General features: G+C 42.8%; 1 protein-coding gene across 1 annotated transcript in view; it reads left to right on the top strand.

The window, feature by feature from the left end:
* The window catches only part of TECTA (tectorin alpha), a 68202-nt gene extending 48549 nt beyond the window's left edge, over nucleotides 1-19653 (top strand). The window contains exons 13-23 of the mRNA XM_066259816.1: nucleotides 1968-2351; nucleotides 5005-5291; nucleotides 6833-7128; nucleotides 8936-9046; nucleotides 10382-10584; nucleotides 11892-12055; nucleotides 12486-12734; nucleotides 17277-17439; nucleotides 18540-18627; nucleotides 18918-19034; nucleotides 19553-19653. Of these exons, the coding sequence (XP_066115913.1) occupies nucleotides 1968-2351; nucleotides 5005-5291; nucleotides 6833-7128; nucleotides 8936-9046; nucleotides 10382-10584; nucleotides 11892-12055; nucleotides 12486-12734; nucleotides 17277-17439; nucleotides 18540-18627; nucleotides 18918-19034; nucleotides 19553-19653 (2163 nt within the window). The remainder of the gene's footprint in view (nucleotides 1-1967; nucleotides 2352-5004; nucleotides 5292-6832; nucleotides 7129-8935; nucleotides 9047-10381; nucleotides 10585-11891; nucleotides 12056-12485; nucleotides 12735-17276; nucleotides 17440-18539; nucleotides 18628-18917; nucleotides 19035-19552) is intronic.
* Nucleotides 19654-23152: the final 3499 nt, after the last annotated feature.

Genomic DNA, 23152 nt, shown 5'->3' with positions numbered 1-23152 from the left:
CAAGGTAAAGAAAGCAGCCTTGGGCTCTGTCACTTCGCTGTGGTGCTGGCTGCAAATGGAGTTCTCCTGTAGGATGAGTTACTTCCCCTTGATCATACCCACATACCTCAGGTTCATTTCCTCTTTCTACCCATGTGATGTCTGACTTTGTATAAGAAAGAGCCCAGATCACCCACTCAATTATCCTGCAATCTGAGGCTGCTGGCACCCAGAATATTTTACAGCTCCGGAAGGAGGGACGACTTGGTTCCAGGGACGACTTCACCGGGAGGATTAAAGTTATCAGCAGTGACACCTTGAAGTGTATTATTACATTGAGGAAAATAATCTTGGAAGGTCCCATCCTGTATCTGTTTACTTTTGAATCTGAGTCCAATCTGTAGTCCATTTCCAGCATTTTGATAAATTTGCAGAAAGCCGTGACCAGGCAGAAGCACAGGCCTACCTGTGCACTTCAGACATCTCGGATAGCACTGTTCAGGTAAAGTGAGCTAGCATGCTGAGCGCCCCATCTCTGTAGTTTGCTTGTCAGGACCACCCCCAATTGAACGATCATGACCCATTTCCAACATTCCCTGGAATTCTTACTCTAAAAAAAAGCACCAGATGAAGAGCACAAAACACTAGCAAATAAAGTTGTATCTATAGAGTGTTGCTCATTTGGGGGACGGTACAAAATAACAGCTGTCCTCACCTGCAGATAACCTGTGTTGTGGGTATTTTATATAATGTGCCATAAATCCTCATCGTCTGAAAGAGGATGACTAGATCTTTTCCTGTGATAACAGCCGCTATGGTTTTAATTCTTTCTATCCATGAGGGCAGTGTAGCCTTCAATTTATTTGTATCTTCTTCAATTGCTTTTTTTTTAATTGACTTTACTAGAGTGACACTGGTTAACATAATTAGACAAGTTTTAGGTGCCCATTCTACAACACATTTCTGTATACCATATTGTGTGTTCACCATCTCCGAGTCAAGTCTATCCATTACCATTTAGCCTCCCTATCCCCTCCTTCACTCAACCCCCGGGTATAATGCATATCATTTTCTGAATACAGATCTTTTACCTCCTTGGTTAAATTTATGTCTAGAATTTTTCTTTTATTTCTGATGCAGTTGCAAATAGGACTGTTTTTTTTTAAATTTAATTTCCCCTTCTGTTAGTTTGTTGTTGGTGTATAAAATTGCAACTGATTTCTAAATATTAATGATGCATCCTGCTGCTTTACTGAATTCATTTATCAATTTTAATAGTTTTTTGGTAGAGTCTCTGGAGCTCTCTATAGTATTTTGTTAGTTTTATAGGTTTGAAAATGTTTAAGTATTTATATGCATAGAAAGGTACAAATAAATACTATGTTAAGACAAACATCTAAGTTGCATTTAATAAGTAAATCTACTTGTTCTCACTTACATACAAATTCAACTTAAAAATAAACTTATAGAACTTATTTTGTTTGTAACCTGGGGACTGCCTGTATCATGAAATATTGAAATGGTTCATCATGAGAGTTGGTTATCACTTTCTTTTTACCCACTTAATATTTGAAGGGCCAGTTTTTATTATTCCTGAGTAAATTTAAATGTTATCTCCGAAGTGGAAGTGGCACTTGTTAGAATAATTTTTTTTTTAACCAAATATATGGATTGCGTCTTCACCATGTTTCTCTAGCAGCTGGATATTCAGCTTGGCAGTGAGTAGTCCTACAATTCAGCTGGAAAGATCCCCAAATTCTTGATTGAAACCAATAGACTGAATTGCATATTGTTTGAGATCCGAGTTGTGTGGAACTGATGTACCATGTGAACTAAAGCAGCTTTTTTACTGCTGTTCCCTGTTGCTAAGCTCAGTTCCATGAAAGAAAGGCTAGCCCCTTCCGCAGAAGGGTCCAGAGGTACTGGGTTTTGCGGTCTCCAGACCTGCCTATAGCCTGAGTTTAATGGCAATGGCACCTCTCTTCCAGCCCAAGCAGCTGTTCTGGAACAGTGACTGCACCAGGCGCTGCCGCTGCTTCCGGCGCAACCTGATCCAGTGCGACCCGCGCCAGTGCAAGTCTGACGAGGAGTGCGCCCTGCGCAACGGGGTGCGCGGCTGCTTCAGCACCAAGACCTCCTACTGCCTGGCTGCCGGCGGGGGTGTCTTTCGCACCTTCGATGGTGCCTTCCTCCGCTTCCCAGCCAACTGTGCCTTCGTGCTGTCCACCATCTGCCAGAAACTGCCTGACATCTCCTTCCAGCTCATCATTAACTTCGACAAGTGGTCGTCCCCCAACCTCACCATCATTTCGCCCGTCTATTTCTACATTAACGAAGAGCAGATTCTCATCAACGACCGGAACACTGTCAAGGTGACAAACCTGTCATTGATTCTTTTTTTTTTTTTTTCTGTCATTGATTCTTAAGAAACGTGCCTGGGGAAGGCATGGCTAGAGGGCTGTTCATTGTTTCCCAGGTGACCCAGTTTGAGGCTAAGAGGTTGTTGCTGCATATGTACCATACACAGATAACCAGGTTTTAAATAATGAAAGTATAAAGATTCTCCAAGTGTAAGAATGGATCCCATTTAGTCCTTTACTGACAACTCCAAAGGTTTGAAGGGAAGGTACAGTGTCACAGGGCCATCATGAGTAATACAGAAAGACATTTCACAGAACAGAGTTTGGGTGATGTTCTATACAGAACATCTTAATGGCAAAAAATCAGTGCTGCCTGATTGGTAGTGGTACAGTGGATAAAGCATCAACCTGGGACACTGAGGACCCAGGTTTGAAACTTGAGGTCACCCGTTGCTAAAAAAACAACAACACCCAATTTATTAGCATGGGTGCTAATAGAGCTTCAGGTGATAAAATGGCAGGTAAGCCAGCTTTTACTCTGGATTAATTTCCAAAAAGCATCTCATTTGCTTTCAAGAGCCTTTTAAATTACTCTTGGCTCTGCCCGCCTCTACCAAACCACACTCTTTCATCTCTGTCATCTCTTCTGGAAGCCAAGAGAAGGCAAACATTGTCCTAAGAAAACAACTACCTAAATAAAAACCCGATGGAGCAACCCCACTATTAGAGGGCCCCATGATGTCATACCCAATGAAAGAAACAGGCTGAATATGGTGAATTTCTCATAGGTTGATTCTTCCTTAGGACAGCTGCCTGGTTTCTTGTGAATGTTAGATGTGTATATAAATAAATGAATGAATCTCCAGCCCACCCCCATTACTAATGGAGGTTCCCACTTTGGGTTCCTCCCTCCTTTTCCATTGAAGAAGGTAATCTCCTCTGATGAACTATGGACAGTGACTCCCAGCCTCTCAGTTAAACCAGGCTGCTCACAGCAGCAGGTCTGAAGGATGGAGTCAGACCTCAATACTCTGATTACAGAGAGAGAGGGACAGAACTAGAGCCAGGACATACACATTAACATTATTTTGGAATTGAGTGTTATTGCATGTATCTGCTTTCCATCCTTGGTTCAGATTATTGAGTCTATCTTTATTTGAACAGTCGTCAAATAGCTTAGTATCCAGAGTTATGCAAAGACTGGCAGCATTTTGCAAGCTTAAAAGGAAGTTTAAATTATAATACTGGTTTTTAGCTTCAGTGCAAGCTTCTACTGTTTCCTACATCTCATTTTAAATTCAGAAAGTGAAAATGACCACCTAACACAGCAAAATTGACGTTGTTGCTAAATACAATACCCCAAGCTACCAAAAATAGTAAAGAATCATTTTTTTAGAAGATTTTTTAAGCAACAAAATTTACTAGTAACCTGTGAGGGGGAAAAAAAGCCCACTTTATTTTGTAAGTATAAGCAAAGCATGTTATGTTCTGTCCTAAGGGCTAAGAAAAAAAGCTATTATTGATGAATGCAGAAAATACTGTGCCTATAGGCTCTCTGAAGTGAACCTCCTGTTTGAACACTATAAGCATGAAAACAATAAGCATAGCAATAATTCTCAGATTCATTTTAACCATGTTAGACTCTCCTCAGCACAAGATTGGATTTCATTTTCAGTAATTGGTTTGTGCTTGGGAAAGTTTTATACAAAAATCTAGCCATTTGCTGTGGGTTATGTTTTTCTAATGTTTTCTTATCTGTCTGCCTTTATATAGTGTGTCCGTTAAGTCATGGTGCACTTTTGACCGGTCACGGGAAAGCAACAAAAGATGATAGAAATGTGAAATCTGCACCAAATAAAAGGAAAACTCTCCCAGTTTCATACCTATTCAGTGCAGTTTGATGTGGGCTCATGCACACATTTTTTAGGGCTCCTTAGGTAGCTATCCCATATAGCCTCTACAGACTTGACACTGACTGATGGCCTACCAGAATGGGGTTTCTCCACCAAACTGCTGGTTTCCTTCAACTGCTTATCCCACCGAGTAATGTTATTCCTATGTGATGGCACTTCACTATAAATGCGCTGATATTTACGTTGCACTTTGGTCATGGATTCGAATTTAGCAAGCCACAGAACACACTGAACTTTCCTCTGTACCGTCCGCATCTTGACTGGCATGACCGTGAGCTGCTCCACTGTATACATGGTGTTACGTCATCATCTGCGCATGTGCACATGCTTCCACATCATCCTATAGAAACTGGGAGGGTTTTCCTTTAATTTGGTGCAGATTTCACATTTCTATCATTTTTTGTTGCTTTCCTGTGACCGGTCAAAAGTGCACATGACTTTATGGACACACTGTATTTTGCTTCTTTGGGGGGAACTGTAGGCAGTGAGATTGTTGAATGTCCTTGAACTGTGGAGGAGGGGTCAACAAACCACAAGATCTAGCCAAATTTACTTGCTTCCTGTTTTTGTAAATAAAACTTTATTGAAACACAACCCCTCTCATTTAGTGACATATTGTCTACAGGCTGCTTTCCTGCTATGAGGTTAGAGTTGAGTAGCAATAGTGATCATAAAATATTTACTCTGGCCCTTGACAGTAAACATTTGCTAACCTCTGCTCTAGAGTCATTTACTTTTCTTTTTTTCACTAGGTTAATGGCACACAAGTGAATGTTCCATTTATAACCGGGTTGGCAACCAAAATCTACAGTAGTGAGGGCTTCCTGGTGATTGACACCAGCCCTGACATCCAGATATACTACAATGGATACAATGTCATAAAAATCAGCATCAGTGAGAGGCTGCAGAACAAAGTGTGTGGCCTCTGTGGCAACTTCAATGGGGACTTAACTGATGATTATGTGACGTTGAGGGGAAAGCCAGTGGTAAGCAGCGTGGTCCTGGCCCAGAGTTGGAAGACAAATGGCATGCAGAAGAGGTGAGAATTCTAGCCACTGGACCCAGTGGCCCAAATCATCCCACATCCACGGGAGCTGTTCATAAAAATGGTACTTCCCTTAGCATCATTTTTCTCTCCTGCAGAGCTGAGCCAAAGGTCTATGGAGTTTTCATGACACAAAGAGACACAGGAGAGGTCTCAAGAATTTCTTGAATGGCAAAGGAAGAAACTGGGCTTAAGTTTTCATGTCATTCATCCTTTGGCTACACAGCGGAGGCTAAGCAGCAGAGTCTGCCCAGGGTTAAAACTCCGGAGCCTTCACCAGCTGCCCAACAGGGACCTGAACACCCTTGTGTGGGTGGGGTTCAAAGTTGACCCACGGGGAAAAGGATACCCCTTGCCCCCAAGTGCGGGGTCTCATTGTACATTTGTGACTCTTACCAGAAGGCTGAGTTGTGGTTATGCAGGTAGAAGTTGGTAGGAGTCAAAAAGCCTTTTTTAATATAGAAGTCATCAAGATTATTATCAGGTTTTTGGCTATCCAACTTAGATAGAATGAGCTATACAAGTTATTTCAAAAGCATTTGATTTAGGGCCCCTCTGGGCTGCTAAATTATAGTCATATCTTTCTGGATCTATAGATATGATTCTCTTTCCTGGCACTATTTTTTTTTTTTTTTTGTACAATGGCTCAATTACCCTGTGCTTCAACATGCCAAACATCAGCTAAATACCCAGATGTGGAAATGAAACTTCAAACCCTTTTTGACCCTTCTGCAGGTAAACTGAAGTAGACAATTTTGTGAATTATGGGGCCCAGACCTAGACAGAACTTTGGGCAACTCTAGTCCAGTTCAGTCTCTTTCTTTTCTGGGTAAAGTGGAGGCTGGTGTGGAATGATTTACAGGAGGAGGCCCTCTAAGAGCCAGGATCACCTTCCATAATTCCTAATCGGATACTTTCTCTAAAATGTCATTTATTCAGCCCACAGTTATAAAAGTGACAACTTTGGACATTTAAGTTGTCCCGAGGCTTCCAAAGATGAGCAAGGTTCAGTTCCTCTTGAGGAATTATGGTTCTGTCTGAACTTCTGTTTCTTCTTTCCTTCCTTCTTCTAGAAACGATTTCAGCCTGACATCAGTTTTCTCATTAAGGTTTCTTTTGGTCTCTGATAGCTAAACTGGAACTGCTTTAAAAGCTGCTGCACTGCCTTCCAAATCTTTCATTCTACCCACTGTCATTAAAATTATAGTGATGATTATTATTTGTTATAACCATACCTGGTAACGGTTATTGTATCGATGAGATCAGTCAATTGTGTCAAAGGTTAATGGTTATTATGTCAATATCTATATATTGTCTGACATTTGGCTTCCAATTCCTTACTTTATTTTATGCTCAGTTAGCTCAGTGACATTGACAATAGGAATTACCTAAGTTTTCTAAGGTCAGATAGCCAGTTAGTGTTGGCATCAGCCCTACTGCATTGACTTATGGGTTAGCAAAAGAGAGAGCAGCCGTGGTCTTCCCTTCCGCTGGAGAGCTCAGACCATTGTTTTTGCTTCACTTAGTCTGACCAGACTTCTCGCCCCCAGCTGTAACGAGTTACAGTTCTCCCAGTACGCAGCCACATGCGACAATGTGCACATCCAGATGATGCAGGGCGATGGCTATTGCCTGAAGCTCACAGAGATGAAGGGCTTCTTCCAGCCCTGCTATGGGCTCCTGGACCCCCTCCCCTTCTACGAGTCCTGCTACCTGGACGGCTGCTACAACCACAAGAAGTTCCAGCTGTGCGGCTCCCTGGCCGCCTATGGAGAGTCCTGTCGTTCCTTCGGGATCCTCAGCACTGAGTGGATTGAGAAGGAGAATTGCTGTAAGAGAATTATTTTATTTCTGCAGACTATTTTCTAAGGATTACATTTTTAAAATTTTTTATTGATTTTAGCAAGAGATGAAGGGAGATAGAGATAGAGAGAGAGAGAGATAAACAGGAGCATCGATCTATTCCTGTATGTGGCCTGACCGAGGATTGAACCAGTAAACTCTGTGGTTCAGGATGATGCTTTTAACCAACCGAGCTAGCCAGCCAGGGCTATATTTCTAAAAATTTAAAAGAATAGCTTTGCTGGTGGCATTGCTTTGTCTTTTTTGACTGGCTGGTCTTCGTCTTTTCCAGGATTAGAAAATTGCGAGTCATGAATTGCCGTGGAGATTTGATGAGGGGCATTTTCAGCAGAGCTTGACTCCTCTGCCGTTCTGTTCCAGTGCTGGAACTTGGAACACCAACTTGGGAAGATGAGGCTTTCTGGATTGGATGAGAACCAATTCAGTGACTTATGAGGTGGAGGAACAAAGTATAGACCTCCTGATCAACTTCACTTCCCAAACTCAGCTCCTTTAATGTGGCTCAGAGCCCAAAGCAGAAAGGGCATCCATGTGGCAAATGACAAGTTGGGTTGGAATTGAGCTGGTTGTATCTGCCTGGGCTGAAAGGAAGCTGTGGTTGGGTGTGTAAAGGGAGTGCGGATAGATATTTTAAATTAGTGATAAAGATCTATGGATTCTTATATTTTTCTCTACTAGGAACATTATTTGATGTATATATCCATTATTCTGTTTGTTCATTTTCTTGCTATGTTGATCAAATACATGGTGAAAATATGCATATAAACATACATAAATATGTCATACATGTATATGTATGAGAGCATGGCAGCTGTGAGACAGCTCCATTCTTTGGTTTCATTTTTAAATGCATGCTGGGATAGAACGGTTGTTGTTCCTTTAGTTCTCACCATTATACACCATGACCAATAGAAGAATTCTTACATCTGGGTAGGGGGAAAGAGTCTCTAACTAAAAAAGTGAGTGTCTCAAAGAAAATTATCTCAATGAACAGTTTCAGACTGAATTGTTGATGGTCTTGAAGATGGTCTGTGGTCTCCAATGCCACAGGAATAGTTTTCATAGTATTATGATGGTGGCAGTTCACAGACATTTATATTTTACTGATAGTTTTACTGTTTTGGCAAAACGGTACCATTAATCTAAGTTGATGCGTGTGAGTTGTGTGTAGGTTTGGGCTTATCTGTTTTTCTAAAATTAAGTAGAAGTTTCTGGGGAAGGTGATGAACCATGAATCAAAACGACTAAGAAGTCCTGGTTTAAGGGACCTGGCCCTAAAATTTTCTTTCTTGACAAATACTCATTGAGCGCCTACTATGAGGTGGCTGGGTGTTGGGAACATAGAAATGAATGACTTGTATCTTACTCTTTATAAAGATACAAATGCACATCGGTGTAGTGCAGTGTAGTAAGGGTAATAATCGTGGTGTATCTTGGCCATTCAGACTGTCTGTGCATTCCATCTTCACCACGTGGCTTCACCTGTGTGTGACCGTGGGCAAGTTGTAGCTGTGAAATGGGGATCACAATACTTACAGAGCATTTGTGAGGGTTGGAGGAGATAAGGAAGTAAAGCATGAAGCATCGTGTCGGGCCCATGGCAAGGGCCTAATGAACTAGCTGTCATTATTTTCTGGAAGGTTGCCCTATGTGTTCATCTGTGGTTGTTATCTGACCATCGCCGAGACTATGAAAGCAGCAAATCTAGAGTGTAACCGACTGTGTGTTGGTGTGAAAATCAAGTTGTGCGTGTTTCCGTTTGTTTTGCTTTTTAGCAGGAGTGGTTGAAGATCCCTGTGTGGGGGCAGACTGTCCCAACCGAACCTGTGAGCTGGACAACGGAGGAGAGCTGTGTGGTTGCATCGAGCCGCCCCCCTACGGAAACAGTGAGTGACGCCTGCCACCCCGCCCCCACCGCCCAGCCGGGCCCACGGGAGAGGCCCGGCAGCCCCGTAGCAAAGCTCCAGGACTAGAACCCCTATGTCTCACATTGCAGGCTACAAACTCAAACAGCAAAACTGTAATGATCATTTCATCAGAACAAGGAAGCAATCTGACCACTTCAACGTAGGCTGATGTTTATTTGCTCATAGCTACACCCTTTTCTGCAATAAATTATAACATCAAAATCTGTCCATGGGAGAGGAGGGGCACAAAGAAAACCAGTCAGAAGGTGATAGAAGACAATTGAACTTTGGGTGATGGGAATGCAGCATAATCAAATGTCAAAATAACCTAGAGATGTTTTCTCTGAACATATGTACCCTGAGTTATCGATGTCACCCCATTAAAATTAATTAAAAAAAAAATCTGTCCATGAATGGAATCGGCCAGTTCCATCTGAGGCCACATTCAACATTAGAGCGATCCACCTTGATCTTTGAGATTAGAGGGGAATAAGGTGGTTTGGTGAAACCGTGGTAGAATCAGGGTGAGAAAGCCGGGTGTTTTCAGACTTGTCTAGAGCTGCTTTATCTGGCCGCGGTTTTAGGTGGGTCCCAAACAACGGAAATGTTTGAAGCAAACAGTAAACAACTAGTCCGGCTCCTCACCCCAGTCTCCTTACAGTAGGGGCGCACCCGTGATGTTACTAAAGGGGAGCTGCTTTGCCTCCCAGCTCCCCACCCTCGGCTGAACCAAACAATGCAAAAGGCTTGTGCTAAACTGAACATTATCAGACAGCGAAAGCCCAATCGACTAAGAGGCTCTGTAGGAGGAGACAACATGTGTTGTTCAAGTGCTTCCCCGAAGCAGATAAAAATGTTTATGTCTCTATAGCTCGCGTTCGTGTACTCACAGAGAATGTCAAGTGGGGTATCACTGTGTCAAAAAACAAGAGCTCCTAGTGCTCACCTGGGCACAAGCTAGGGCTTTGGGGTGGCCTGGCCACTGATGCTCTTGCTTGGGACAGGCTCTGTAGCCTCTCCACAATGAGCCAGATGTACTATGTAGCGTACAGAAAAGCAGCTGCCGCCAAAGTGGGGGAAAGTCCTGTGTTGAGAAAGGAAAGACACTTGATTAGTATTTGCATCTTTTAAAAAAGGTTCTATAATGTCCCAGTTACGCCTTTGAATGAATTCATTTATTCATTTAGTTTGATCAAAGCTTTGAAGTACCTCAGTCTGTGTGCAGATGATTAGCCTTTCCTAAAGGAAAATGTCACGGATGCCTCACCCTGCCCTCTGCTGCAAGACCAACTCCCACCGACTTGTTTCCCACAGACTCGCATGACATCATTGATGCAGAGGTGACCTGCAAGGCGTCCCAGATGGAAGTGTCCATCTCCAAGTGCAAACTCTTCCAGCTCGGCTTTGAGAGAGAGGGCGTGAGAGTCAATGACAGACAATGCACCGGCATTGAAGGGGAAGATTTTATCTCCTTTCAGATCAACAACACCAAAGGCAATTGTGGAAACATTGTACAGGTGAGAAACGGGCCGGACAGAGCACCTGGCAGAGGTAGTACCTGTCTGGGTGTTTGCACATTGATTGTCCTCAAAGCAATGTCGGGGTGGTTTAGTTAGAAACATCCTCCTTGGAAAAACAGAAAAAGACGTGCAAAATGAAAGATATCAAGGAGAATGATCATTTAGCACCAAATGGTTGATTGAACTAAAAAAATACAACAGGTAACGGGCTTCTTTCCTTGGCTCTCTCTCTGCTGTCATCCTTTGCCCTGCACATTGACGAAATGCTACCTCTGTTAGCCTTCTGTTGTTCTTCCAGGGAAATGCAGCTGGGATTAGCTATTTCAGGTGATCAGGGTGATCCAGGCATCACTGGAGAGAAAGACAGTGAGGTCCCACTTTTTGGTGTCAGATTATCCAATTTATAGGTTAGCAAAGCCTCTTGCCTCATCTCTTCTTCCTGTTCCTTCCTGCTGTCTGTCTGTCTGTCTGTCTCTCTCTTTCTCTGTGTGTGTGTGTTTTAACTGTTTTTATTAACACTTTTATCATGAAGTAAAAGGAGTAAGAAGGTGAAACTGAATTTGTTCATCTTGGTACTTGTGAGCAAGTCTGGTAAAGATTTGGTGAGGATGCCCTGGCCGATGGCTCAGGTTGCTTAGAGCATCGTCCTGAAGTGCAGAGGTTGCCGGTTTGGTCCGCAGTCAGAGCACATAGAAGAATAGATGTTATTACTGTCTATCTCATGCTTTCTCCTTTTATTTCTCTAAAATCAATTAAATAAACATTTTAAAAAAGAAGAAGAAGATTTGGTGGAGGAGAGATTTTTAATTAGGAATTTGAAATGACAATTTATAGTCCCTTGTGATAGCAATACGCCATGTCCCAGAGATACCTGGATGCTGGTTGTAGAATCGCCTTCTGTGGGCATCCAAGGTTGTCATACTGGAGGGTGCTGTTGCCATCTTTTTTTTTCTTTTTTAATATTTCATTTATTTACTTTTTGAGAGAGAGAGAGAGAGGGAGAGAGAGAGAGAGAGAGAGAGAGAGGAGGAGGAGGGGAGGAGCAGAAAATATCAACTTCCATATGTACCTTGACCAGGCAAGCCCAGGGTTTCGAACTGGCGGCCTCGGCATTCCAACTGTTGACATCTATTGTAATAATTTTTTTAAAGTAAGTCCTGAGGCTAGCTCCACACTGACTTACACCAGCCTCTGAGTTATGTATGAAATGAAGCCATTTCTCCACTTTCAGGGCTTGGATTTGCAATGCAAGCCACATCCTCACTGCCAGGTTTAATGATATCTGACCTCCCTTTGCTCTGCAGTCCAATGGCACTCATATCATGTATAAGAACACAATCTGGATAGAAAGTGCCAACAATACTGGCAACATCATCACCAGGGACCGGACGATCAATGTGGAATTTTCGTGTGCATACGAGCTGGACATCAAGATCTCCTTAGACTCTGTTGTGAAACCCATGTTAAGGTAAAGCATCTCACAGGCTGTGCACATGATTTTGCCTCTTTGTTGGTGGTTAAGCTTAGCATCATCAACATCGCTAGCTTTTCTCTTTGAAGCACTAGGGAAAAAAGAATTCATATTTCCGCATCTAAATGCCTGTTTGATAAAAGTTTCTTTAATGATGGAAGTGTTCTGTATCTATACTGTCTAGTATCATAGCTCTATATGGTCGAGCACTTGAAGTATGGCTGGGGTTGCTGAGGAATTAAAATTTTAATTTACAGTAATTGTAATTGCCATGTGTGGCTAGTGGGTCCTATTTTGGACTGTGCTGCCTTAGATTTGACTATTATCTGCTTCACCTTCCCTCTTCATTTTCAGCTTGGAAAACAATAAGCGATTGAATAAATATAATTGTTTGGGTTTCCCTGCCCCATGATTTTTTCCCTTTTAGTGTCATTAACTTGACAGTGCCAACCCAGGAAGGCAGCTTCACCACCAAGATGGCCCTCTACAAAAATGCCTCCTACAAGCATCCTTATCGCCAGGGGGAAGTGGTGCTGACAACGCGCGACGTGCTGTACGTAGGGGTCTTTGTGGTGGGAGCCGATGCCACGCATTTGATCCTGACGCTGAACAAATGCTATGCAACACCCTCCCGCGACAGCAATGACAAGCTTCGATACTTCATCATTGAAGAAGGGTGCGTGGCCTCTTATTCAGGACAAGCTCAGAGCCTTTCGTGTAATAGGAGTCTACACATATTTTAGTGAAGGGAATAGGAACTAGTATTTGTTGACTATCTGCAGGGCTGACATCTTGCATCCATGTATTATCAAATTCTCATTACAACCTATAGGGGAGATGTTAGAAGCTTCATCTGATAGATGAGAAGGCTTAGGCTTGCCTGACCAGGCAGTGGCATAGTGGATAGAGCGTCATCCAGGGATGCTGAAGACCCAGGTTTGAAACCCTGAAGCTGCTGGCTTAAACAGGGGCTTACCAGCTAGAGTGTGGGTTCATTGGCTTGAGTGTGGGTTCATAGACATGACTCCATGATCATCAGCTTGAGCCCAAAGGTTGCTGGCTTGAAGCCCAAGGTTTCTGGCTTGAGCCCAAGGTCGCTGACTTGAGCAAGAAGTCACTGGCTCAGCTCAAGCCCCTGGTCAAGGCACATATGAGAAAGCAATCAATGAACAACTAAGGTGCTGCAACAACAAGTTGATGCTTCTCATGTCTCTCCTTTCCTGTCTGCCTGTCCCTATCTTTCTTTACTTTTCTTTCTTTCTTTCTTTCTTTCTTTCTTTCTTTCTTTCTTTCTTTCTTTCTTTCTTTCTTTCTTTCTTTCTCTCTTTCTTTCTTTCTTTCTTTTTTTCTTTCTTTCTTTCTCTCTCTCTCTTTCTTTCTCTCTCTCTCTTTCTTTCTCTCCTTCTCTCTCTCTCTCTCTCTCTCTCTCTCGCAAAAAGGGAGAGAAAGAGAAAGAGAGAGAGAAGGCTTAGGCTTAGTGAGAGCAAACAACTAGCTTAAAGTCACACAGCAATTCAGTGGTAGGTCTCTCAGTCCATATGGCATTAGCTACACATAATATTCTCAATGTGATCAGAGGGCATTCTATCCTGCCTACTTTAAATTCCCATTTGAGAGAAATGTGGGTCATCTGCAAATGAAAGAATGTAACATGAATAACTAAAGGTGACTAGGACATCTATTAAAATTTTTAAAGAATAGAATTATAGCCGATAGAAGTCAAAGAAGTTCTTTTTCCTCACCACTGCATGCCTAGCACCTAGTATATTTTCTGAAATATAGTGGCTATGAAACAATTTATTGCGTGAATGAATGAATAAATGAAGAAGAAAAAAAGACTATAGATCAAACAACAATAGTGATAAGTATCTTTATTTTTTAAAAAGCACTGGTTGTACCAAGCAACAACAATTCTTTTTTTAGCAGCTTTATTGCATACCTAACTTATATGTAATGAAATGTACTTGCCTTAAGCGTAAAATCCAATGATTTTTAGTAAATTTACAGGAGGAGTGCAACCATCAGCATAACCTAATTTTAGAACATTTCCATCACTCTGATACAATAATTCTTAAAGCAGACAACTGATTAATCAAAATTCCTATTAGATGTTGTAGAGACCAATTCAAAGCAGCTCATGCAAAAAACAAGACGTGTAATGATTACAAAAACGAATCACAGGAGTGGATGAGGCTTCAGGGATGATTGTATCCAAGGGGCCAGAAGCAGTTGAAGCTCTCCCTCCCTCCCTCTATCCCTGTCTCTGTCTGTTTCTATCTGCTTGTTAGACATTGGCTATCCTGAACTCACATTCTCATGGCATAGCGTCATAACCACAAAAGAGCGAGCATTCCTTCAGGGACTCCCCAGGAAGGAATGCGGTCGCCCTCCTTAGATCATTGCTCCTCCTTTGACTGGAGGGGATGCGACATGAAATTGCTGGTGCTGAGGAGGTCAGAGTTCTCCTCAACCCTCTGAGGGTCCTTGACTGGGTCTGGAAATGTTCAAAGACAGATTAACCAAAGAAAACATCCCCATCTATTTAATACAAGTTTTATGTGACACGGGAGACTTCACAGGGAACTGAAGGCCCAAAGAACTGGTTAAATGTGAGTGTTTCATGCTCAGTTTGAGGAAATGTGAACAGTCACAGAGCAGGGTGATAAGTCAAAGAGTAGGAAGTGATTGTAGTGGCCTGGGGACACTTGGCATCAGGTGCTTCTCTGAGTCCCTTTGTCTTTGGCGGTGAGGATGCTCTCTCCTTGGGGTACAGGGGGTACCTCTCCCATGAAGGTTTCATGACTTGTTTCAGGTGAAAAGGGTCAGGGAGAAAGTCAGGATGACCTTCCTGCTTCTGTCATTTTCTCACACTCATTCATTCACCTTAAAATTGTCAATATGCCAAGGTGCCACATTTGGGGTTAGCACCGTGTGGTGGTCAGAAAGTGCTGTGTATACTGTGATTAGCTTTACGGTTGGGAATGCTTCCGCAGAAGGGTGTGGTCCAGGCAGGCAGACAATAAAAGGCTCCTACCTTGCAGATGCAGCGGGCTGAGAGAGGGTCGGTACACAGCTAACCCAAGGCTACTCGACCAGCAAGGGAAGGAGGAAAGACCCTTCCAGGTGTCAAGACCCATAGACTCCCCAGCTGGCCAGGTGGAGCCTGTGGCACAGGTCTTTGAGGCACACTGTGGAAGTTTCAGCAAAGATCTCACTAAGGCCTTTGATTTTCTGAATGGGTTTTTAACTTCTTCAGGGGCAAAGGAAAGGACTTGGTGTCTCGCAGGCCCAGCCGCTTGAGCTATCATCACCATTCTCCTTTTCTCCATGTGTCTTCTCTCCCCTGTCACGGTCCTTTCCCAAAACGAAAGGACTAAGATCTGAGCCACTGTCAGATGCAAACCCAGGGGATAACAACACGACTCGTGCCTCCCTTGAAGGTCGCTGTGGCATTGAGCGTTTTTTAAATAGTAGTTAATAGACTTGACCCCAAGAGGGAGAGCTAGCAAAGTGAGCATGTTTATAAATCTCGGCTTCCTTCAGGGGGTCTGAATAAAGGCCTTCAAATTAAACTGTTATTGGGTGCAAACCAATTTTTGTCATGGGGGAGAGTTTTAACTCTTGAGTCCCTCTGACTTGGAGGCAGGCGGAAATTGTTTTTCTTCCAGAGAACTTACAGGAAAAATGATGCTCAGTGCTGAATGACTGAGCAGCAAAATGGGTCCACTTGGGACCATTGTTTCTCTTCCGCTCTGTAGAGGGCAGAGACAGTACCAGCATCTATTAGTGACACAGAAGCTTGGAAACATGCAAGTCACTTCTCTTTCCTCCTCCTGTGCCTAGACAGAGGAAAAGACAGGTTTCCTCTGAGAGTGGACAAAGCATTCCAGTGCTTGGCTTGTTTGCTCCCACGAAGGCAGGCTTCCAGAAAGCCTGTCTCTGCTTCCCGGGGCCCCTTCCTTCTGCTCTATGTTTTTCTGGTACCTAAACCTGAAAGCAATCTCTCCAGTCGCTGGGGGGGGGTCTAGTTAGGAGAGAAGTGCTTGAAGATCAAGGGCCAGAAATATTTTAGACTCTCTGAGCCAATGCAGATTACTCAACTGAGTAACAGTGACGAGAAACAGTAAGGCTTTTGTTTCAAAGCGTTTAAGAGACTATTGCTTTGAAGATGAATTACAAGACTTACTGGTGTGGGAATGCGGAAGGCTTACTTCCATTTATAATTTTCCTATTAACTAAGCTATTTAAGTCAATGGGCTAGGAGAAGGAACATAAGAAAAAGAGTCACCTTTTATCTTTATTATTTTAAAGAACTTCTTAGCTCCTATGAGCCACCCTTGACCATGGCAGCACCATTCATTCACTAATTCATGCATTCAACAAAGTCTCACCATGCCCTGCAGTGTGTTGGAGACACAGTGAGGATTGAGTTGATTCTTGTACTCTCGAGGTTCAATAGGGTGCTGTTGGCAAATTCAGGAAAAACCGCTTAGTCCTACCTGGCCAGGGCAGGACTAGGAAATATTTATAAAGGAAGGGGAGCCAGAGACTGGTGTTGGAGAAAGAGCAGGAGTCATGCCTGTGAGCTGCAGAAAGACTTTCCGATGGGGACACATTGTGTGGAAAGATCCTGGGGTATAAGAAACTGATACATTTGGGAAACTGTAAGTGGTGGAGGCAAGATATCTGTGCCCGAGGGAGGGCTGGAGTTGTCATTGCTTACTGGCTCGGTACCACGGGAGAGGCAGGTGAGAGGAGAAGCTGTCATCTGCTTTTAAACAATTCCTCCGCTCCTCCTTGATAGCTTTTTCTGTTCCTCCACTCCCCGGCTTTTTCAACACATGGGAGGATTTCTCAGCAGGGTTTGAATCAGGGACCCCTCCCAAACTTGATAATTTAAGTACAGAAGAAGTAATCTTGCGTTTGTTCAATTGATAGCAGTAACACACAGCATTATGAGGAAACAGAATGAGAAACTGAACCTGGGGAAATTCAGTTCCGTCCCCACAGTCATTGTTTTCAGTTGCAGTTAGGGTACTAACTGGAGGTGCTATTTGATGCTTTTGAAACAAACTATGTAACTATAAGGGCGTGGTAACAAGTGACAAGCACACACAGTCCCAGAGGTCACTTTCAAATGCAAAGGCATTTTTACCATTTACGGTGGTTCTTATATGAAATATGAAAGTAAGAAGCAAAGATATTTTTTTCTGAATAGGTGTCAGAACATTAAAGATAACACCATTGGCATCGAGGAGAACGGTGTCTCCCTAACCTGTCGCTTTCACGTCACAGTCTTCAAGTTCATTGGGGATTATGATGAAGTGCATCTTCACTGCGCCGTGTCACTCTGTGATTCAGAAAAGTACTCCTGTAAAATCGTAAGTGAGCGTGTGGAAAGTAAACGTTTGGCCTTGTTTCTCGCTGCCTCGCGTTTCCCAGCGTGGGAATCACAAATTCCAGGACCCATGTGACCTGGGGAGCCCTTTAGGTCTCGCAGCACCTGGAAGGGGCTGGAAGGGAGTGTCCTCAGGTGCTCAGAAGCGGCACGCGTCTTTGGTGGGACAGTAGAAAGAGAACACAGTGGAACGATGTCCATATGTGCTTCTCTGTCTCTGAAAGGTCATCTGTCATTGGTGTAGCGCTAGATTAGGGTTTCTCAAACCTCGGCACTATGGACATTTTGGACCAAATCATTCGTTGTGTGGGGACTCTTCTGTGTACTCTAGGACGTTTAGCAGCTTCCCTGGCCTCTGCCCAATAGATGTCAGGCGCACCCGTCCCCCACAGTTGCAACACCTGAAAATGTCTCCTGACAGTTGTGCCTTGGAGGCTCAAAGTGGCCTGTTTGAGCACAACTGCTCTGGGGTCTCAGGAGCCAGGTCATCTGACTCCGAAGTGGAGAGTGGGGCCCAGCGCCACTCCACTGGAGAAGCAACCTCCGGGCTCAGGGTGCACAGGAGCCAGCTGGTCTTCACGCAGGGCTGCCCTGCAGCTCGCGCAGAGCCCTCCCGGGGCCTGCGGCTCTGCAAGGGCTGGTGGGATGAGGCGTCAGGTGCCCACCCCCACCAGGTGTGGCTAATGACACTAAGAGTTCATTGCACTGGTCCCTGCTCCCTAACTTTTAATATTGCAGCCCTCTGCTTTCCCCATCTGCAAAATTGAGATGTGAATTATAGTCAGAGCTACTTACACATGCTGCTGCATATGTTATTGTCTGATGAGATACAGCAATCCTTATTCCAAGGAAGGGAACCTGTTAGCATCTAATTCTAGTGGGGAGAATATATTCTATTCTCTTCAACCTAAAGCCTGGAGTCCCAGTGGGCTCGATGATCAAGAAGACATTGGTCCTAAAGAACCTGAGTAGCAGTCGTGTCCGAGGCTGGAACCACTCCCTCTTTGGAGGTGAAAACATGGCGGGGAACATAGTTACCGGCCTCGTTGTATGAAATGTTCCCTCTGGTGTTCTGTCTTTCAGAACTGCCCACAAAATTCCAGGATTGCCACAGATTATACGAAAGAACCTAAAGAACAGATCATTTCGGTGGGACCTATTAGGAGAAAAAGTATGTATGTTTCCTAAAACACACTATCAAGTAGGAAAACAATGGGGTTGGAAGGCTGAGGAAACGCTTGCCTCTGTTTCCCCTATAATGTGCATCGGCTGAATGAGGGGGTTGAAGATACTCGTTTGAGAAGACCACCCACTTTCACAATGAAATCTTTTTCTTATTAAAAACTCACAGCCACACTGGGCTTTTCACTTTCCTCTCCTCTTGTGAAAGCCTTGCCCTTGGCCATGAGTTGAAGAGTTAGACTGTCTGCAGTTCATTTGACTATCTGCTCCTTTTTTTAGGGCTGGACTGGTGTGAGGACAACGGAGGGTGTGAGCAGATTTGCACGAGCCGGGTAGACGGGCCCCTGTGTAGCTGTGTGACGGGAACCTTGCAGGAGGACGGCAAGAGCTGCAGAGGTAGACACCCCTCCCGTCTGGGCAGGCAGCGGGGCCCAGGGACCTCTCATTCATGACTGAGTCCCAGCCAGTCAGCAACTGACCTATAGCAATTCAGATACAAAGTAGACAAGATTGGGGAAACTCTCAAGAAATTCTAACATCATTTTATTTAAAGCTTTGGGTCCCTGTTCTTTTATCAAAAAGATGAAAGTGATTTCAAAATAAGTTATCCAACCATTTAAGGACCAAATATTAGCCTGACATCTGGCCGCCAAGTCTACTTGGGCTGTGGTTGGGATTGGATGGTGTGATTCAACAAACCAGATTTCCTGCAGTAACCTGGGCTCGTGGTTTCCGTGGTGCCCATGGAGATTAGCAGGAGTCTTCCAAAAGTTGTGTTAATTCTGCTTCTTTGCAGCCATTTGGATAAAGTGGGTTTTTGGCGATGTCATTTCCTTTATTTACAGTAGTGGAGAACTGCAAAAATGTCTGATCTCTGTCCAACAGGTATTTACTCTGTTCCTTTCCCTTCACAGCCTCTAATTCTTCCATGGAACTTCAAGTTTGGACGCTTCTTCTCATCGTGACTCAGATTTCATTATGGCATTTTGTGTATAAATCAGTCATGACCTCATAATTAACTCAAGGTTGCTATATAAAGTACTGTAATTTACTTTTTTCGACTCCCTGTAGGATAAAAGGTGTGTGCCCTTAAGTCCAAACCTATTTGAACGTGTCCAGAATCTCTACACAGTGCCACCTGCCTCAGCCGGCCAGAGACCTGGAAATGAGTGAGATTCCAAGCTCCTTTTTCAAAATACGCAACAAGGCTTCTAAAGCCGGTTGTGGAACGCATATATCTTGCCTTAAATTTCCAAACAGTCGTCCCTAAAAACTTTGATTCACAGAAATAACCAGTACAGGAAAAAATAAAAAATCTGGTTAGAAAAGGCAGACTGGAAACCTGATCAGAGATCTGTGTCAAACCGGGGCTGTTTCTGGATCACAGCTTTTACAAGAGGGTCCGGTGGAACAGTCCTGAGAAGCAGAGCCGGGCAGGTCTGATGCCCTCTGAGGAATCCTTCCGCGGTGTGGAAGTGTCTGAGCTCGGATGTGCAAGCGTCGCTCCCTTCTCTTCGTGGTGAATTCCTGCCCCACCTCGTGTCCTTCAACCTTGCCAGGCAGCTTGGTCACTGGGTATATTGTTTGCAGACCTTTGGTAACCCCACCCCCCATTCCCATCCCCTCAGACCCAATTCCTTCTCTTTTACAAATCAACCAAATAATTTGTAATGTGTTTTATGCTTAAATAAACTTTGTGTTCAAGTATTCTCATGACTTGTTGGCTGAAAAACCATTCTTACTGATGTTAAGCCTTGCACACTAAATAGCATGTCCTGATTTCAGAGGCGATGCAGGAGCAGCAGCAAAGGGACCAGGTGAGCTGTAATGTGTTTTGTTATGACTGTGTGTGGGTAATTAGCAGGGCATTAAGGTAGCTGTGAATAAGAGAAGCGGGCTATGCCCTCCTTTTAAGTAGTACATGAACACACATTTATTATAATTAACTACCAAATGGAGGGCCTACTACATGTATCCCTGAAATGCCTCTCTTTTGAAGGTTGAACACAAGGTAAAACCCATTCCAAGCTAACTTTAAAGTTGTTTTGGATTTAAGCTGATGGCAATTTTGAATTGTCCTGGGAACCCTGTGAAAAGCTGAGCAGAAATCATCAGCATCCCTAACGGTGAGTGTGGGCACCAGTGCTGTTGCCTTACACGTAAACGCATCACATTGTGCTGTCTCTGAGTCTGTAATGAGCCGCTTTGTTCTCCCAGCCCTGGGAATGTCAACAAACTGTAGCTTGTCTTAGTCAAATATGCTATGTATTGAAAAGGACAACTGTATGGATGGAGAAAAATATGCACGTGTTTCAACTGGCGCATCTTAAGATCTTTTAGGAAACTGTGTATTGAGATAGATTGAATAGTTTAACCAGGCAGTGGCACAATGGATAGAGAATTGTCCTGGGATGCAGAGGACCCAGGTTCAAAATACTGATGTCGCCAGCATAAGTGCAGCTTCACCTGCTTGAGCACAGGGTCACTGGCTTGAGTGTAGGATCATAGACATAACCCCCATGGTAGCTGGCTTGAGCCCAAGGCGGCTGGCCTGAGCAAGGAGTCACAGGCTCTGCTGTAGCCCCCTGGTCAAGGCACATATGAGAAAGCAATCAATGAACAAATAAGGTGTCGCAACTACGAGTTGATGCTTTTCATCTCTCTCCCTTCCTGTCTGTCCCTGTCTATCTCTCTCTCTCTCTCTCAAAAAAAAAAAAAAAAAAAAAAAAAAAGAAGAAAGGAAGAAAAGAAAGAAAGAAAGAGATGAATTAAATAACCAAACCAACTATTCTGCATGAGACTTAATAAATCTTTACTATGGTAGAAGTTGATGTTATATACATGTTCTTTTTCTTTTTTATATAGAAATTTCACATGGAAATCTCTAGAGTGTCTCCCACTTCAAGATCAGAAGATTCAAATGAGCTAATGCACTACACTCATTTACACAGTTTAAGAGTTAGGTTTTCACGATCAGACAGAATCTGAAATGAACACAGTAATGTCTCATTTATTTTTTTACTTGACTTTCTTAGATGAAGTTGAACTGAAAACATACAAGGAGGAAGTGTTTTTGTATTTAATAACTCCTCTTTATTAATTTTCATGTCAAAGTCATTACAATTTTTTATATTAAAGACTATTGGGGTTTTGTAAAAAAAGCTTTTTAATTAAAAGCTTTCTTGGCACACTTTTATTCTTGGCCTTTGAATTTCTCACTTGGTTCACATCCTTAACTTGTCTACCATCAGGATAAGTGAGGTGGTCCCATAACAGAAAACCCCAGAATCTCAGCATTAAACAACAAAGGTTCCTGAGGAAGAAACTTTGTTTGTGCCAGGGGTATCTGATCCTTATACTCACCTGGGACAGTGATTGATGGAGAATTCATATCTTTTTTTTTCCTCAACAGAATTTATTGAACAATTTATCCCTTCCCCATAGACATTAGTACCACCTTCATCATACATCATGTTTTAATCCCTGTGCTTCTGTTTGTGAGCCCTGATTCTTTTCCATTGGTTTATTTTGCTGTTCCTTTGTCAGGACTACACACTTAAAATTGAGATGTAATTGACATATATTAGTTTCAGGTGCACAAATTCATGAATTGATGTATGCATATTTTAGGAAAATAATCACCACAATAAGTTCAGTTAATAACCATCACCTCTCAGTAACAATTTTTAAGATCCATTCTCTTAACTTCTAGTAAGATAGCAAACAAACATGATTTTCTAAAATTTTGGGTTTTGTTCAAAACCCTTTTTTTAAAAAAAGGATGGTCTTGAAAAATGTTACGTGAAGACATTGTCTTAATATTTAGCAAGAAAGTAGGTGTGCAAATTGGTTTCAAGATTCTATGTGGATCACACAACCACTAATATTTTCTAATAACTGTGACAACATATTCAAATTAGTTGATGTAGATATTTCAAAACATGAACCAAACATTAATATCTTGCCTTTCTATATAATAAAAAGTGGTTAATTTGACCAAAAAAAATCCATTCTCTTGGCAATTTTCAAATATACAACATGGCATTATTAACTATAGTCACCATGCTTTGTATTACACACCCCAGGACTTATTTATTTTATAACTAGACATTCATATCATCATATCTTTCGACCATCTTCATTCATTTCACCCACTCCCACCCCCTCCCTCTAGCAACCACCAATGTGTTCTCCATGAATCCATGAATTTTTGTTCAGATTCCACATATAAGTAAGATCATGCAATATTTGTACTTCTCTGTCAGACTTATTTTAGCATAATTCCCTGAAGGTCCATCCATGTTGTTGCAAAAGGCACGATTTTATTCCTTTATATGGCTGAATAAAATTCTAATGTATGTATAGCCAATATGACTCATTCGTCTATTTTATTTTTATTTTTCAATTACAATTGACATTCAATATTATTTTATGCTAGTTTTAGGTGTACAGTGTAATGATTAGACATTTATATAATTTACAAAGTGATCCCCCGATAAGCCCAGAACCAACCT

The sequence above is a fragment of the Saccopteryx bilineata genome, chromosome 2, assembly GCF_036850765.1.
Source record: "Saccopteryx bilineata isolate mSacBil1 chromosome 2, mSacBil1_pri_phased_curated, whole genome shotgun sequence".
Taxonomy (NCBI): Eukaryota; Metazoa; Chordata; class Mammalia; order Chiroptera; family Emballonuridae; genus Saccopteryx; species Saccopteryx bilineata.
This window is presented reverse-complemented; position numbering and strand designations above follow the sequence as displayed.